The sequence below is a fragment of the Thalassophryne amazonica genome, chromosome 3 (assembly GCF_902500255.1).
Source record: "Thalassophryne amazonica chromosome 3, fThaAma1.1, whole genome shotgun sequence".
Classification (NCBI taxonomy): Eukaryota; Metazoa; Chordata; class Actinopteri; order Batrachoidiformes; family Batrachoididae; genus Thalassophryne; species Thalassophryne amazonica.
This window is the reverse complement of record NC_047105.1, coordinates 16699530-16714430: the sequence shown is the minus strand read 5'-3', so window position 1 is coordinate 16714430 and position 14901 is coordinate 16699530. Positions and strand designations below refer to the sequence as shown.

The window sequence follows — 14901 nt, the reverse complement described above, 5'->3', positions numbered from 1 at the left end:
ACCAGAATTCTTGCTGGTTGGTAGGTGTTCAAATACTTATTTGCAGCAGTAACATACAAATAAATTATTTAAAAATCATACATTGTGATTTCCATTGTTTTTTTAGATTATGTCTCTCAGAGTGGACATGCACCTAAGATGAAATTTTCAGACCCCTCCATGATTTCTGAGTGGAAGAACTTGCAAAATCGCAGGGTGTTCAAATACTTATTTTCCTCACTGTATGTTACCTCGTAACATGATAACTAAGCATGATACATGGTGCAAACTATTCCTTTTTAAAACCCTACTAACTCAACTAATAATGTGCATCACTTTTTTACCAAAATTGGAGCAACTTTAACTTTTGACCCCTGTACAAACTGAAACTGACCTTTGTCACCTTTCTTGCTGTTTTTGTCCCATAACGCCATAGAATTCAGTCACAGATAGTCCAAACTATACCTTTTTGGAATCTTTATGATCAAGAAAATAATGTGGTATATTTTTCAATATGACTGGAACATCTTTAATTTTGACCCCTGTGTAATTCTTCAATTGACCCCTACCTGACTGCTGATTGAAAATTCAAGTAGCCAATCGTTTTTGTTGTTGTTGTTGTTGTTTTTTTTTTCAAAAGAGGAATGTCTAAGGAGTATTTGTGCTGAATTTGATGCTTGTATCACCATTTGCAGGATCCCGCTCTAAAGGATTCCACTTTAAAGTTACAAGAACAGAAATTAATGTATATTCTCTTATCTGCTGCACTAAGTAGCTGAGTGAGGAATCATACTGGAACAAGACTGGGATCCAGGCTTGTGACTTTCTGGAGTCAGCCATCAGAAGGGGATCTGTTTGTCCTGAAAGTGACAAATCTATTGAGCGATTTGCTCTTTCAGGCAGTGACATTTGTGTTTGTAGGTCTTCAGCCTTTGAGGTCGGGAGTCTCCTGGGAAAAGCTGACGGAATCATGAGCTCGCTAGAGAGAAATGTTTAGAGATGCCAGTATCTTTGCAGGAAGATGAAAGTCAGAGTCTTCAGGGTTATTATTCTTCCAGTCTGGTCTGGTTGTGAGACTTGGACACTAACCATTGTCCTATGCCCAGGTCTACACCCAACGGCCATTTTATTAGGTACACCTGTTCAATTGCTTGTTAACACAAATGTTTAATCAGCCACTCACATGGCAGCAACTCAGTGCATTTAGGCATCTAGATGTGGTGAAGACAACTTGCTGAAGTTCAAACAGACCATCAGAACAGGGAAGAAAGGGGATTGAAGTGATTTTGAACATGACATGTTTGTTGGTGCCAGACGGGCTGGTCTCAGTATTTCAGAATTTACTGATCTACTGGGATTTTCAAGCACAACCATCTCTAAGGTTTACAGAGAATGGTCAGAAAAAGAGAAGATATCCAGTGAGCAGAAGTTGTGTGAAGGCAAAAAGGTATTAGTAAGGTGTACCTAATAAAGTGGCCAGTGAGTATAGACGTCTTTGGATATACGTCTCTCAGGAGAATCCTCGAGTACTGCTGGAGTAACTTTGTGCCAAATTCGTGGTTACTTAGGGAGACTCAGATGGTGTGTACTGCCTATACTGTGAGAGAACATAAGCTGTGACACAATGACCATGTGGAGTATTTCCCTGTGCACAATCCAGCACCTGGAAAAGGCCCAGCGGAAAACTACGAGGTCAGGATGTGTTGCTGTTCTGGTGGGTGTTTTGCAAACCGAGACCCAGGATGGTTTCATAGAGACGTAAGTGCAGTGACCTGGATCTAGATCTGACCTGCATATTTGATTCTGTTATTTGCTATGAAGTTAAGAAGAACATATCCAGACTGGGTCTTTGCCAGATCACCTGCAAACTATTAAAAAGCAAGCAGATTGCAGCCTCCTCCTCCTCCACATTCAGACACACTTCTCCTATCATGGCTCTCAGCAGAACGATTGCCTCACGCGCTGAAGTCTGCAGCTCCTTCACCACCTACACACAGAAAACCTGTTAGACCTCAGAGAATATCTAAATACACACATGTAAAGCAGACTATTTTTTAATTCAGTGTTTCATGCTTGTGTTCCAAATAATTTCACCTGGTATCAGTCATCTGAATCATGCATTCATAGTAAGCAGGATGGACATACTCGTATATGGCGAGATAGATGACAAACTAAAGAAAAAGCCAAAATAAATGAGCAGAAAAACATAATGAACTTGTGCAGATGGTTTAATCAGTCAGAATTAGCATGATGGCACGGTCTGATTTCCATCGTTTTGTTCTGTAATTCGTTCTGTAACGTGATAATTAAGCATGACACAGGGTGCAAACTATTCCTTTTAAAAACCCTATTAACTTAACCAATAATCTGCAGAACGTTTTGCCAAAATTATAGCAACTTTAACTTTTGACCCTTGTACAAACTGAACTTGATCTTTGTCATCATGCTTACTGTTTTACCCCATAACTCCAGAACAGTCAGTCATAGATAGTCCAAACTATACCTTTTTGGAATATTTATGAGTAGACAAATAATGTGGTACACTTCTCAATTGAAGCATCTTTTATTTTGACCCCTGTGTAATTCTTCAGTTGACCCCTACCCAGCTGTCTATTGAAAATTCAAGTGGCCAAATGATTTTTTTCAAAAGAGTAACATCTAAGGAGTATTTGTGCTGAATTTGGTGCTTCTATCACTATTTATAGGATTGTTTCAGTAATCTGCTGCACTATCATTATTATATTCATTTCCAAACCTTAAGGCATGTTTGCAGGAAGCATGGGACAAAATAACACTTGAAACATTTCATAGCTTGGTGTCCTCAATGCCAAATGTCTTTTAAGAAGGAATGGCAACATTACAAATTACTAAATGTTTTAGCATCCCAACTTTTTTGGAATGTGTGTTGTAGGCCTTAAATGCATAAATTAATGTATATTAGCAAATGGAATGAAATTAACCACACAAAACGTGAAATACTTTGGGTTCTTATGGTCTGAAATGAAACAAAAGTAAAGTAAATGTAAGAATCAGATTTTTATTTTTTTTTTCCTTTAAAACCTGGTTTGTATGGAGCCCTGGAAGTGTCATCGCAAAATGTTTTGCATGTGGAGAGAATTTGTGTGCACATTTTATTATATTGTGCGCACGTTTTATTATATTGTGTGCACGTTTTATTATACTGTGCGCACGTTTTAAGCATTGTTTGAGTAAAACAAAGGCATGATCTACTTAAACGTGGCCACAGTTTGTAAAACGTGCACTCAATATTATCTTGACACACAAATATTGACTATTAACCAGCAAACCAGGTGAAAATGTAATACATTTCCCCATTAGAAATGGATCTGGTCAGAGAATATCATTATGGTTTTGGTGCACAAGGACATACAGAGAACTCTAGCTGCCCAGCATGACATCATCTGGAGATTAAGCACATTAAAAAGAATGCTGCAGGCGAAGCGTCTCCCCGTCATGAGGATGACAATTTAGGTCATATTATGGAGTTTCATTTGACGGAAAGGAAAACGTGTGCTCGTTTTATTAATTCGAGGGCTCAATTAAGGAAAACGTGCGCACGTTTTATTAATTTGAGAGCACGTTTTATTAATTCATGGGCTCAATTAAAGGAAAACGTGAGCACAGATTATCATGGCCAGAAAAAAACATCACTTTAAGTGACCTCTCCCGGGTTCTGTAGGTTTGTATATAACATACCACCTTTGTGCCACCTGCTGGACATGCCTAGAATTGTTGTGGTTGAAAGTTACGTGACTCTTGAAATGACTGTGTTCGTTTCTTTCATTTCGGTCTGGTGGTGACCACTGCTGCTTGGTGTTGAATGTTACAAATAAATAACCAGACTAAGGTCTCTCACCAGTACTGCCTGGTCCAACATCTCACACCCTTGTATGTAAGCAGTTTCGATGTCCATGCAGTGTGTCCGACTCTCTCTACAGCAAACAAACAGCAGAATAGAAACTACAAGCACAAAAAGACCATCAGAAATGTTGGCCGTGCAGCAGATTTACTTACACTTGCATGTCTCTGAAGCACTTGATGCAAAGCATCGACTTATTCTCTGTGGAGAAGAGAATGTACGGCTCCTCGTGGAGAGCTGTGGTGGAGACACACAACTTTAACCTTCAACAAGTGTCAAAGTTAACAAATTCTGCTCTTACAACAAAGATATGTTACAATAACATCATATGATATATACCGCTGCATTATTCTGAAATTAACGAATGGTACTTTAAGTTTATTTTGATGCTAATACTTTGCTAGTTTTACACAAATTATATTTTCTTTGCACTGACTTTTACTTTGCTGCTTTGTCAGTTTGTTGGTACACACTACTGTCCAGTTGGTGGCAGTAAAGTACCAACAGGTTTGCCAACCACCATTAAAGTTACAAGAACAAGATGCTAATGCTAATGCCATGCTAAAGGTGTGGTCATAGTAGCTACAAGCGACAGTTTGCCATTCGTTTTCAGTCAGAGTGGGCATTTTGCGACGTGAAGAGATAACGGTTGCTGTGGCGCCAGCTCAGCGGAGCCAGAAAAGACTTGAAGTTTATTTTATACATATTTCCTTTGCTAATCTGAGTGAATAGGGAGCATGATGTCAGCTGGCTGCTCGAGCAAACAAAATAATCCAATATGGAGGAACACGCTCTGAAACAGCTTATTGCAGGTATAAATCTAATATGTTTCTCTTATATTTTGTAAAGCTTATCGAGAAATAAACACTTCTCAATCTGAAAATGCTATAAAAGTGCTAATAAACATCCGAAAGCCAGGAGACCAGAGAACATGTGCTGGCACGTAGTCAGTGGCAGCGCCAAGGGGGGCTTGAGCCAAGCCCCCCTCAGCCCCCCCAATAATTCTGCCAATGTGAATAGCGACTGACATATTTGTGGATCTCAACTGCAGTTTTGCGCTGAGAATGTCTCAATATTGCATAACTGAGCAAAGTGATGAATGTGTATGTTGATGATCCACCATACTGAATCACCCTTCACAAACAGAATTTTCAGTTTTGCAAATAAACATTTATTTGTAAAAACCCACACACAGGTTACAAATCAGAAATTTGTGTTTGTGGATCACAAAGCACGTGCACAAATCAAAGGATATTTGTAAATCACCCTCTGTGATGTGTGATATTGTATGGCTTTTGCCTTACAATATAAAGCACCTTGGGGCAACTGTTTGTTGTGATTTGGCGCTATATAAATAAAATTGATTTGATTTGATTTGATGTGATGTGCAAGTATTAATGAGACAAATTTAACTCCATACTCCAAAAATTTAGGTTTCCTAAATATTTATTACGGCCACTCTTAAAACTTCACTTATCTTTATCATTTTATTTCTGGTAAATTCTAAGTGATGTGTGTGCATTGATACCACATTTTAGAGGAGCATGGGTGACTAAAACATATACCTTGGTATTTACAAAGCAATTTACTATATATTGTTCATTTCGATGACATTTTGTGGAGCCCCTCCAACTTTTACCCCAGCCCCCCCTAAGCTCCCCCAACAAAAATTTCCTGGCGCCGCCACTGCACGTAGTGTAGCGCTCAACCAGTTCACTGAGATAAGATGAGATGAGATGAGATAAGATAAACGTTATTTATCCCAAAGGAAATTATTTAATGCGACATACTGGCGTCCTGTCCAGGGTGTACCCCGCCTCACGCTCTATGACTGCTGGGATAGGCTCCAGCCCCCTGCGACCCTTAACTGGAATAACCTGTTGAGGATGAGTGAGTGAGTGAGTGAGTGAGTGAGTGAGTGAGTGAGTGAGTGAGTGAGTGAGTGAGTGAGTGAGTGAGTGAGTGAGTGAGTGAGTGAGTGAGTGAGTGAGGAAATTATTTAAGGGGGAGTACAACCACCCTGAATTTTATAAATTAGCATCAGCATGACTGAATGTATGTATGTATGAATGAATGAATTCCAGGGATTACTCACAGCACTTTCTGTGTTTGGCTTTGTTGCGTTTGGCCACAGACACAATCTCATGATGAGAAAACATTCTGGCTTTGTGTGTCAGCTCTCTGCAGGCGCCACACAGTGGCTGATTACAGGTATTACAATAGTACATCACCGCCTTGTCCTAAAAAAACAAAACAAAACAAAACAAATACAAATGCAAATAAAAAATAAAGCATAGAGATAGTTGCAGAATTTAATTTCTTCAGGCTGCACTGACAAATCGATATACAATGCAAAAATCACGTTACACTGACTGCAACAACAACCTTTGAATTGCCTGATGTTTCATGTCAAGAAGGTGTTTATTAGTTTTGTGCTCCATCCCAATAAAAATGGAGGTTATAATATGTAGTTTGTATTTCGCTGATACATTTTAGTGTTTAAGACTACAAAGATTTTTCATGCAAATAATAATAATAATAATCATTTAACAACCTAAATTTCTTTGTATGTATGTACAATGACAACAAAGGCCCTTAAATCTAAAATTGATTTATAAATTGTGCCTTTGTGTGCTGGATATGCAACTTCTTCTTTTGTTTTGCTCAAAGGGAGGAATGTATAATATTTAACATTGTGATTGCTTTAAAACAAGATAATTTGCTATTTATCTTCGAGCATAATACATGGATCATCTCATGTCAAGATTTTTTTCTTCATGACTTTAAAACATTTATAGACCCTTTGGTTATCTTCATTCATCTTCTACCGCTTAGTCCAATTAAGGGTCATGGGGGCTGGAGCCTATCCCAGCAGTCATAGAGCGCGAGGCGGGGTACAGGACACCGGTCTGTCGCAGGGCCACAAATAGACAAACAAACACAAACACACCCACACACACACCTACGGACAATTTAAAGACTCCAACCCACCTAACCCGCATGTCTTTGGATGTGGGAGGAAACCCACGCACACACGGGGAGAACATGCAAACTCCACACAGAAAGGCCACGGGAATTGAACCCACGACCTTCTCACTGTGAGGCAACAGTGCTAACCACTAATCCACTGTGCTGGTTATTTTCAATCATCAGTCATCTTATGCTGCTTAGTGCAGTTTTTTTTTCATATTTGCTGTGGTACAGGGTGAACCCCTTTCCTCCCCCCAAGATATAAACAGAACCCAAGATATGTTGGGGAAGACGATTGTTCCAAATGTTTATCTTGATTGAGGAAAGGACATTTTGCCTGGAAGCCTGTTTTGCCAACAAATCATACCATTTGGGGCATAATTTTGAAAGAACATGACTTTTATGCAAAGTGACCAAGATAACTGAAACTTTGGGGAATGATTGTACACAGACTGAAATTTAAGTCCAGCAAATTTCAAGAAATTTACTGGACTTTTGTAGGATTTATTACGATTTCTATGGGTTGTTTGTTTGCTTGTTTTTGTTTTTTGTTGTTGTTTTTTTGTTTGTTTGTTTGTTTGTTTGTTTGTTTGTTTGTTTGTTTGTTTGTTTGTTTGGTCACCCTGTATTTGTAAATCAGTTGATGACTGATGTAATTGGGACAGGTTTTTTTTGTCTTGTTTTGTTTTGTTTTTACATAAGTCATCATTTTTTAAATTGCACTTCCTCTTAAAATATGTGGATCGATGTGTGTGTGTGTGTGTGTGTGTGTGTGTGTGTGTGTGTGTGTGTGTGTGCGTGCGTGCGTGCGTGCGTGCGTGCGTGCGTGCGTGCGTGCGTGCGTGTGTGTGTGTGTGTGTGTGTGTGTGTGTGTGTGTGTGTGCGTGCGTGCGTGCGTGTGTGTGTGTGTGTGTGTGTGTGTGAGTCCCTGAACACCTTTTTGGTATTTTCCTGGTCACAGTTGGCACACTGCACTGTTTCCTCTGTGTCTCCATTGTTGTCCACAAGGAACTTGAGCAGGCGGTCTTCAGGTGGGAGAGCGTTACTCCCTTTCACTATGGATGTGTATCTGTGGCAGAGTGAAAACAAGCAGAGAAAATTCTGTGATGGGGGAAAGAAAAATCAAATCAATAAAATGACAAATGTGAAAATTGTACATTTAGATGAAGAAAACTCTCCCTACTTTGCAGATTTAGGTAACAAGACATGAATATACAAGAATGGCAACAAGGAAATAACTATAATCAATTCATAATGAACTGATCAGTGTGATGTTCTTGCAAAATCTTTTTTGTAGTATCTTTTGCTTGCAATAATAATAATAACAATAATAATAATTCAGTGAACTTTGCAATACCAAGTAGACCTGCAATGATTAATCAGTTATTAATCAGCTATTAAATTAATTGACAACTTTTTAATCATCAATTAATCATTTTGTCTTTTTTAATGTTATCTTCTTCAATGTGAATATTTTCTGGTTTATTTTAATAGTAGCTTTGCTCCTCTCTGACAGTAAACCAAATATCTTTGGGCTGTGGACAAAACAAGACATTTGAAGGCATCACTGGATCAAACTGGATCAACATTTTTCACCATTTATGACATTTTGTGGACCTAATAACGAATAAACATATCAAGAAAAATAATCACTTGGTTAATTGATTATGAAAATAATCATTCAATTTGATTTGATTTGGCAATAAAAAAAGAAAGCAAAAGACTTATTACCCTAGCATAGTGGTGAAGCAGGGTATTGTTTTCACTTGTTTATGTGTGTGGGGGGGTAACTCAAAAAAGGCTGGACGGATTTCTTTCGAACTTGGTGGAAATATTACTTGGATAGATATCTAGAGGTGATTGGACTTTGGAGTAGTTGGTCAAAGGTCAAGGAAAGCATGCTCCTAAAAATACTCAACAACGAAGAAGCCGCGATGGATAATCTAAAACATGTTTGATAGGTGTGCATGACTCCATAATGACACCACACACAAGTCATATGATAAAGTCATACACTGTCAAAAACACCATTACAGACGTTTATATTTATGTGTACACTCATAGCGTGTTGTTTAGGGCGTGTAGGGTATCAGCCCTCTGATGCCTTTAATTTCCATTGTGGTCCTCAGAGAAGAAAACAAATCACCAAAAAGACATACAAAACATTTGCATAAATATGCAATATAAAACTGAGAATATAAAATTACAAAGAAGAAGTCAAACAAAATGATACGAATACAGTGGCTTGCAAAAGTATTCAGCCCCTTGGTATGTCACGCATTTTAATTTGTTGATAGCATTTCAAATACAAAAAGTAAATCAGGCTTCTCAATATAAAAATTCCTAAAATTATCTTCCTTAGACTTAAACTGAAAGAAAATCTCTACAACTTGATATTAAAAATATAAAACCCAAGATGATGGGTTGCACAAGTAATCAGCCCCTTTGGTAAAATTCTGTAAATAATCAGTTTAATTACCAATTTTCTTCAGACAAGTCATAGTTCAATAGAAGTTAGCAAATCATTCCATAACTTAGCACCAGTGTAATTAAAAAAAAAACTATTTTTATGAAAATAACCAACATGACTTACTTTAAAACAGCAGAAACTATTTCTGATGAATTGAATACTGCTGGAAGTTCATTTTCATAATATTGTTTTTTGCAGATCTAACACCAAGCAGACGTCTGATCTACACTCCAGAGCAGTATGAGGCCACATTTGTAAAATCACAGGTATATATTTTTAACTTTTTTTATTATTATTTTACACAATTTCTGAGATTTAAATATAAAGTAAATATGAAATAGAAATGATAAATATAATTGTTAAATATTAATATATTTACATTTGTCAATATAATAAAATAGCATGTATAAACATATTTATATTTAGCATTTATATTTATAAACTATATTTACATTTATTTGATTTATATTTTTTGATTGATATTTGATTCATATTTTTAATTTATAGTTCAAGAGGTCAAAAAATTTCTTATGTCAGGTTTTGTCAGAAGATCATAATAATTGTGTATTTTATTAATTTGTGTATGTGGATGGTGTTGTAGCCATTTTTAAGTAATTTCTGTCTTTTGTTTATCTGTGTTGTCATGGAGACCATGATGGAAATAAGTCCAAGTGTCAACTACATTTATGTATATTTGTCATTGATAAATCACGTCATGTATTTCGCCAAATAATTCAATCAATCAATCAGTAGTTAATATTTACATTTGTATTTAATTTCTATTTGAACCTTAGAAAAGAAGAAACGCTTTTCTGATCTTAGAAACGGCACCCCGTCAGAAGGTGGCGGTATAATGCGGTCAAAACTGGAAGCCGGACGACGTAGAAAAAGAAGAAAAACTGGGAGGAGGAAAAAAAAAAAAAAAAAACAAGGAAACGTGTGTGAAACGTGTTTGTTTGGAGACGAAAGAACACACGTCAAGACTTGACAGCTGTTGAAAACACTGCTCGAGCAGTTGGAACACATTAAAGTGTGGAAATGTCCGCTATCTCGGAGGAAGCCGTGCGGGGTGGAGGCGTTTTTAGAGAGATTAGCGCTGACGATGAAGACCTGCAGCCCACTGAGATCGACAGTTTGTGTATGAACTGCTACCAGAACGGAACCACGCGGCTGCTCCTCACCAAAATTCCCTTCTTCAAAGAAGTCATCGTCGGCTCCTTCAGCTGCGTTCACTGCGGCTGGTCCAACACCGAGATCCAGTCCGCCGGCCGGATCCAGGACCAGGGGGTTCGTTACACCCTCCAAGTCAGGTCCAAACGGGATTTGAACCGGGAGGTGGTGAAAGCCGATTGTGCCACCGCCAGGATCCCCGAGTTGGACTTTGAAATCCCTGCCTTCACCCAGAAAGGGTCCCTGTCTACCATCGAGGGTCTGCTGGACCGAGCGGCCGCAGGTTTGGAGCAGGACCAACCTGTCAGGAGGGCAACCGATCCTGGAGTCGCTGAGAAGATTGACGAGTTCATCCAGAAGCTGCAGAAGCTAAAAGACTTAGAAAATGAATTCACGCTGGAGATTGAGGATCCGTCCGGGAACAGTTTTGTGGAAAACCCGTCAGCCCCTCAAAAGGACGAGGCTCTGACTGTGATCAGGTTCAAGCGGACCCATCAGCAGGATGTTCAGCTGGGGATCAAGGCAGATGATGATGAGGAGAGCGACGTGGAAGAAGAACCACATGCCAATGACCTGGACGCCATGAGAGAGGAGATTTTGGCATTCAAGACCAACTGTCCAGAATGCAACGCGCCGTGCTCAACCAACATGAAGCTGGTCAACATCCCTCACTTCAAGGAGGTCATCATCATGGCCACCACCTGTGACGCCTGTGGCCATCGCACCAATGAAGTGAAATCAGGAGGCGCAACGGAGGAGATGGGTACCAGGATCACCCTGCACCTCACCGACCCTTCGGACATGACGCGAGACGTACTGAAGTCGGAGACCTGCTCCGTCGCCATCCCGGAGCTGGATTTTGAGATGGGGATGGGAGCTGTGGGCGGAAAGTTCACCACACTGGAAGGACTCCTGAAAGACATCAAAGACCTGATCGTCTCCAAGAACCCCTTTGTCTGTGGTGACAGCAGCACTGCGGACCAGGTGGACAAACTAAAGGCATTCGGGGACAAGCTGGATACGATTATTGCCGGAGAAATTCATATCCACATGATTCTCGATGACCCAGCCGGGAACAGCTACCTGCAGAACGTGTACGCCCCCGAGCCAGATCCAGAGATGAAGATTGAGAAGTATACGCGCACGTTTGAGCAAAACGAGGAGCTGGGACTGAATGACATGAAGACCGAGGGGTATGAAGATGGAAGCTGAGTTACTACGACCCCAACAAATGTTTTGTTTTTTATTATTGATGCAATTGATTACAGTATTTTCTGCCTTTTTTTTTTCTTCAAATTTACACACTAATTGCAACAAAACGCCGAATTGGTGAAATAAATCCTGATTTATGTCAAAGTACAGGCAAAATAAAAAATAAGCAGTTCCCCTGTGAACTCTACTTATTGCATTCTTGTGTAATTCCAGAAGATGGCAGTCTTTCCCCAAACAGTTTTCTTGTCTCCCATAAATAAGATAAACTTTCTTGATCCCACAAAAGGGAAAATCACTTGTTGCAGCAGCAAAAGTAATACACCAGTAAGAAAAACAAAATACATTAAGGAAAGATGACTAAAATATATTGCAGTGTTTGCTGGTCAATGCATAAATTGTGGCGTGAACAGACTGTAAAAATAGAATGCAAGTCAATATACATATAGTAACATTATTGCACAGATGTGCATGTAATAAAGCACAAAAAGTGACAGTAGAAGTGGATAAAAGTGCAGAATCAGCAGGTGGTTATAGTGCTAAAAACATGAAGATGCAGTTGGAATAAATGACGTAATTAATCTCATATCACGAATAGGTGTGGGTTTTGTTTTTTTAATCTCCTACATATGACATAAATAATGTGCACTAGTTCCCACAATTGGCAACCTTTCCAGTCAGAATAAAGATAAAATATGTACAAAATGGTATTCACTTTCCTGGGGTTTTACACATTTAAATTTCTTGAAACCTTTTTTTTTTGTGTGGGGGGGGGGGGGTAGTAATTGAGGCTTCTTTATTGTAAAACTATTTCATTTTTATAAAAATCAATTATATAAAATAATTTATTAGTGTATTATTTATTAATCCCTCTATTCCTTAATTATAAATTGATTAAAAGTCATTTTTCAATTTCAATTTATTTTCATTTATATAGCGCCAAATCACAACAGAGTTGCCTCAAGGCGCTTCACAGAAGTAAGGTCTAACCTTACTAACCCCCAGAGCAACAGTGGTAAGGAAAAACTCCCTCTGAGGAGTAATTTTATTTCTTTTCTAAAATTATCTTCTTTAAACTCCAGCTTGAAAAAAAAATCTCAATGACTAGTTATAAATTAAATAATATCAAAGCCAGATTGATGGATTCCATACGCAATGGCACCCTTTTAATACAACATAAACACTCCAGCCAGTTTTTTGTTTGTTTTTTTCCCCAGACACATCGGGGGGTGGATACAAGAACGTGTCCAAGTCACTGAATATGTCTGGGGACTTCATTTACAAGGATCTGAAAGAAGTACAAATTATATAGTGCTGTATGGTAAATCTGAAGTCAGTTCTGTAAAAGTGGGTGAGATGAGGGAAGCCACCAAGCTGCACATGTTAACTGATGTAATTGAAGGCTTCTGTGGATGTGATTGGAGAAAGTGGGGAAAACAGCAAGTTCTGTATTTTGCTTCATCACATTGGCATGATGGTGCAGAGCAGGGAAGTATTTTCTTAAAAAGAATTTGAAATTTGAGCTACTGTTTGCAGGAATGCACATCAGGAACTCGACATGATCCATTTCTTTATATGAAAGTCCTTCTCTGTTTCACTCCACCATGAAGTTGTGTCTGCCATGCAAGAAACCAAATTTGTCCTCTGCCCTGAAATATGCAGCATCATATAACACCCAGTGCAGATACGGGCTTCTGTGGAAGGTCAGAGCTTCAAATGCAATGCTGTATTATTGATTTTGCTCTTTGTTGTATTTTTCCTGATTTTTCAGGATGGCTGCTGCATGATGAACAGATCATTAATGTGAACAGATATAAATGAATAATATGCATCATTAAAGCAGAAAAAGGTTCCACATGCAGAAGTGCCAGCTGCTGTTATCGTCCACATTTGCTGTAGCTGTTTGGTTTGTAAGTGAGGCTGTTTTGCTTCATTTGGATGCCATGAGTGATTCAAATGTCCAAGCTCTTCTGTGCAGGTTTTATCCAATTTTAAGAACAATATTGTAATTACTAATAGTAGATGAGTAAATCAGTGAGTACCACTGGGCCTGAAAAACATCTACGAGAAACTCTTTCATCCAAATACTTGTACATCTGAAACATATCAAATCATCCAAACCTTTGATTTGCTGAATTCTTCATTAAAGATGAGGTGAATGAAAAATAGAGTCAAAATCTGAGCTCAGTTTAAAAAAAAAAAACCCATCTGATTCTTTTGTGGTCGGTGTGTAGGTATTGTTCTGTACTTAACTAAGAAAGTTGACACTGCAGACGTGAAGGTGACTGTTCACTACGGTCTTCCTTAATAGGGGCTGAAATGGATTGCTATCGTGTGACTGGGTTTGATTGGTGCCAAATGCCAGGAGGCATTGTTTGCTATGTGACTGTAAAAACGGGCCGTGTTAAGTGTTGAGGCCAAGAGCTAAATCAGAGACTGGGATGATGCTGCAGCTGCTCCAGCCACTCACATGTCCCCAACACGGATACCCGGTCAGCAACGGGTCACCGCCACTGCTATAAGCATGGCAGGGTAAAACTGATATTCTCTGAAACTAATGGGATTCTGCTCAAATCGTCTTCATGATCCACAGCAGGCGAGTGATCGGCTTATGTGGAACAAAATCCCATTGAACACTGCCCAAAAAGGGCTGGTAGGGGGACTGGGTGTAAATGTTGATCAACAAAGGACGTGCAAAAGGCAAATCATATTTTGCTATAAATTTAATCAGCTGTGGCAGAAGTTTGTGTTTTTACACACGTCTATCATTTTGATTGTTACAAGATGAGGTTTTGGGCAGCACAAAGGTACAAGTAGTTAGCACACGTCCCCCCTAAACAGAATATACCTGGATTAAGACTGCTCCTGCCCAGTTCTCCATATATCTGTTGCGACCACGGGCAGCTTGTGGCATAGCTGTGCCCAGGGTGCCAAACGTCAGGGGTCAGGGTCACTAGTGACATAATGTTTTTGGTTTTTTTAAAGCCTTTATAATGATGGATGTATAATTTTGTGTGGTGGTACATAGTATCACTTATTTTCCTTTCTGCATCAGAATCTCACAAATACACTCAACAAAAATATAAACGCAACACTTTTGGTTTTGCTCCCATTTTGTATGAGATGAACTCAAAGATGTAAAACTTTTTCCACATACACAATATCACCATTTACCTCAAATATTGTTCACAAACCAGTCTAAATCTGTGATAGTGAGCACTTC

At 38.9% G+C, this 14901-nt stretch overlaps 2 protein-coding genes across 2 annotated transcripts in view; one reads left to right on the top strand and one right to left on the bottom strand.

Moving 5' to 3' along the window:
- The window catches only part of rnf207a (ring finger protein 207a), an 88978-nt gene that overhangs the window by 67676 nt on the left and 6401 nt on the right, over window positions 1-14901 (bottom strand). The window contains 5 exon segments of the mRNA XM_034165881.1: window positions 1840-1966; window positions 3857-3932; window positions 4015-4096; window positions 5955-6099; window positions 7766-7898. Of these exon segments, the coding sequence (XP_034021772.1) occupies window positions 1840-1966; window positions 3857-3932; window positions 4015-4096; window positions 5955-6099; window positions 7766-7898 (563 nt within the window).
- Window positions 10253-11786, top strand: zpr1 (ZPR1 zinc finger). The gene has a single exon (XM_034165879.1). The coding sequence runs from the start codon at window positions 10338-10340 to the stop codon at window positions 11679-11681; it is 1344 nt and encodes a 447-aa protein (XP_034021770.1). The 5' UTR covers window positions 10253-10337; the 3' UTR covers window positions 11682-11786.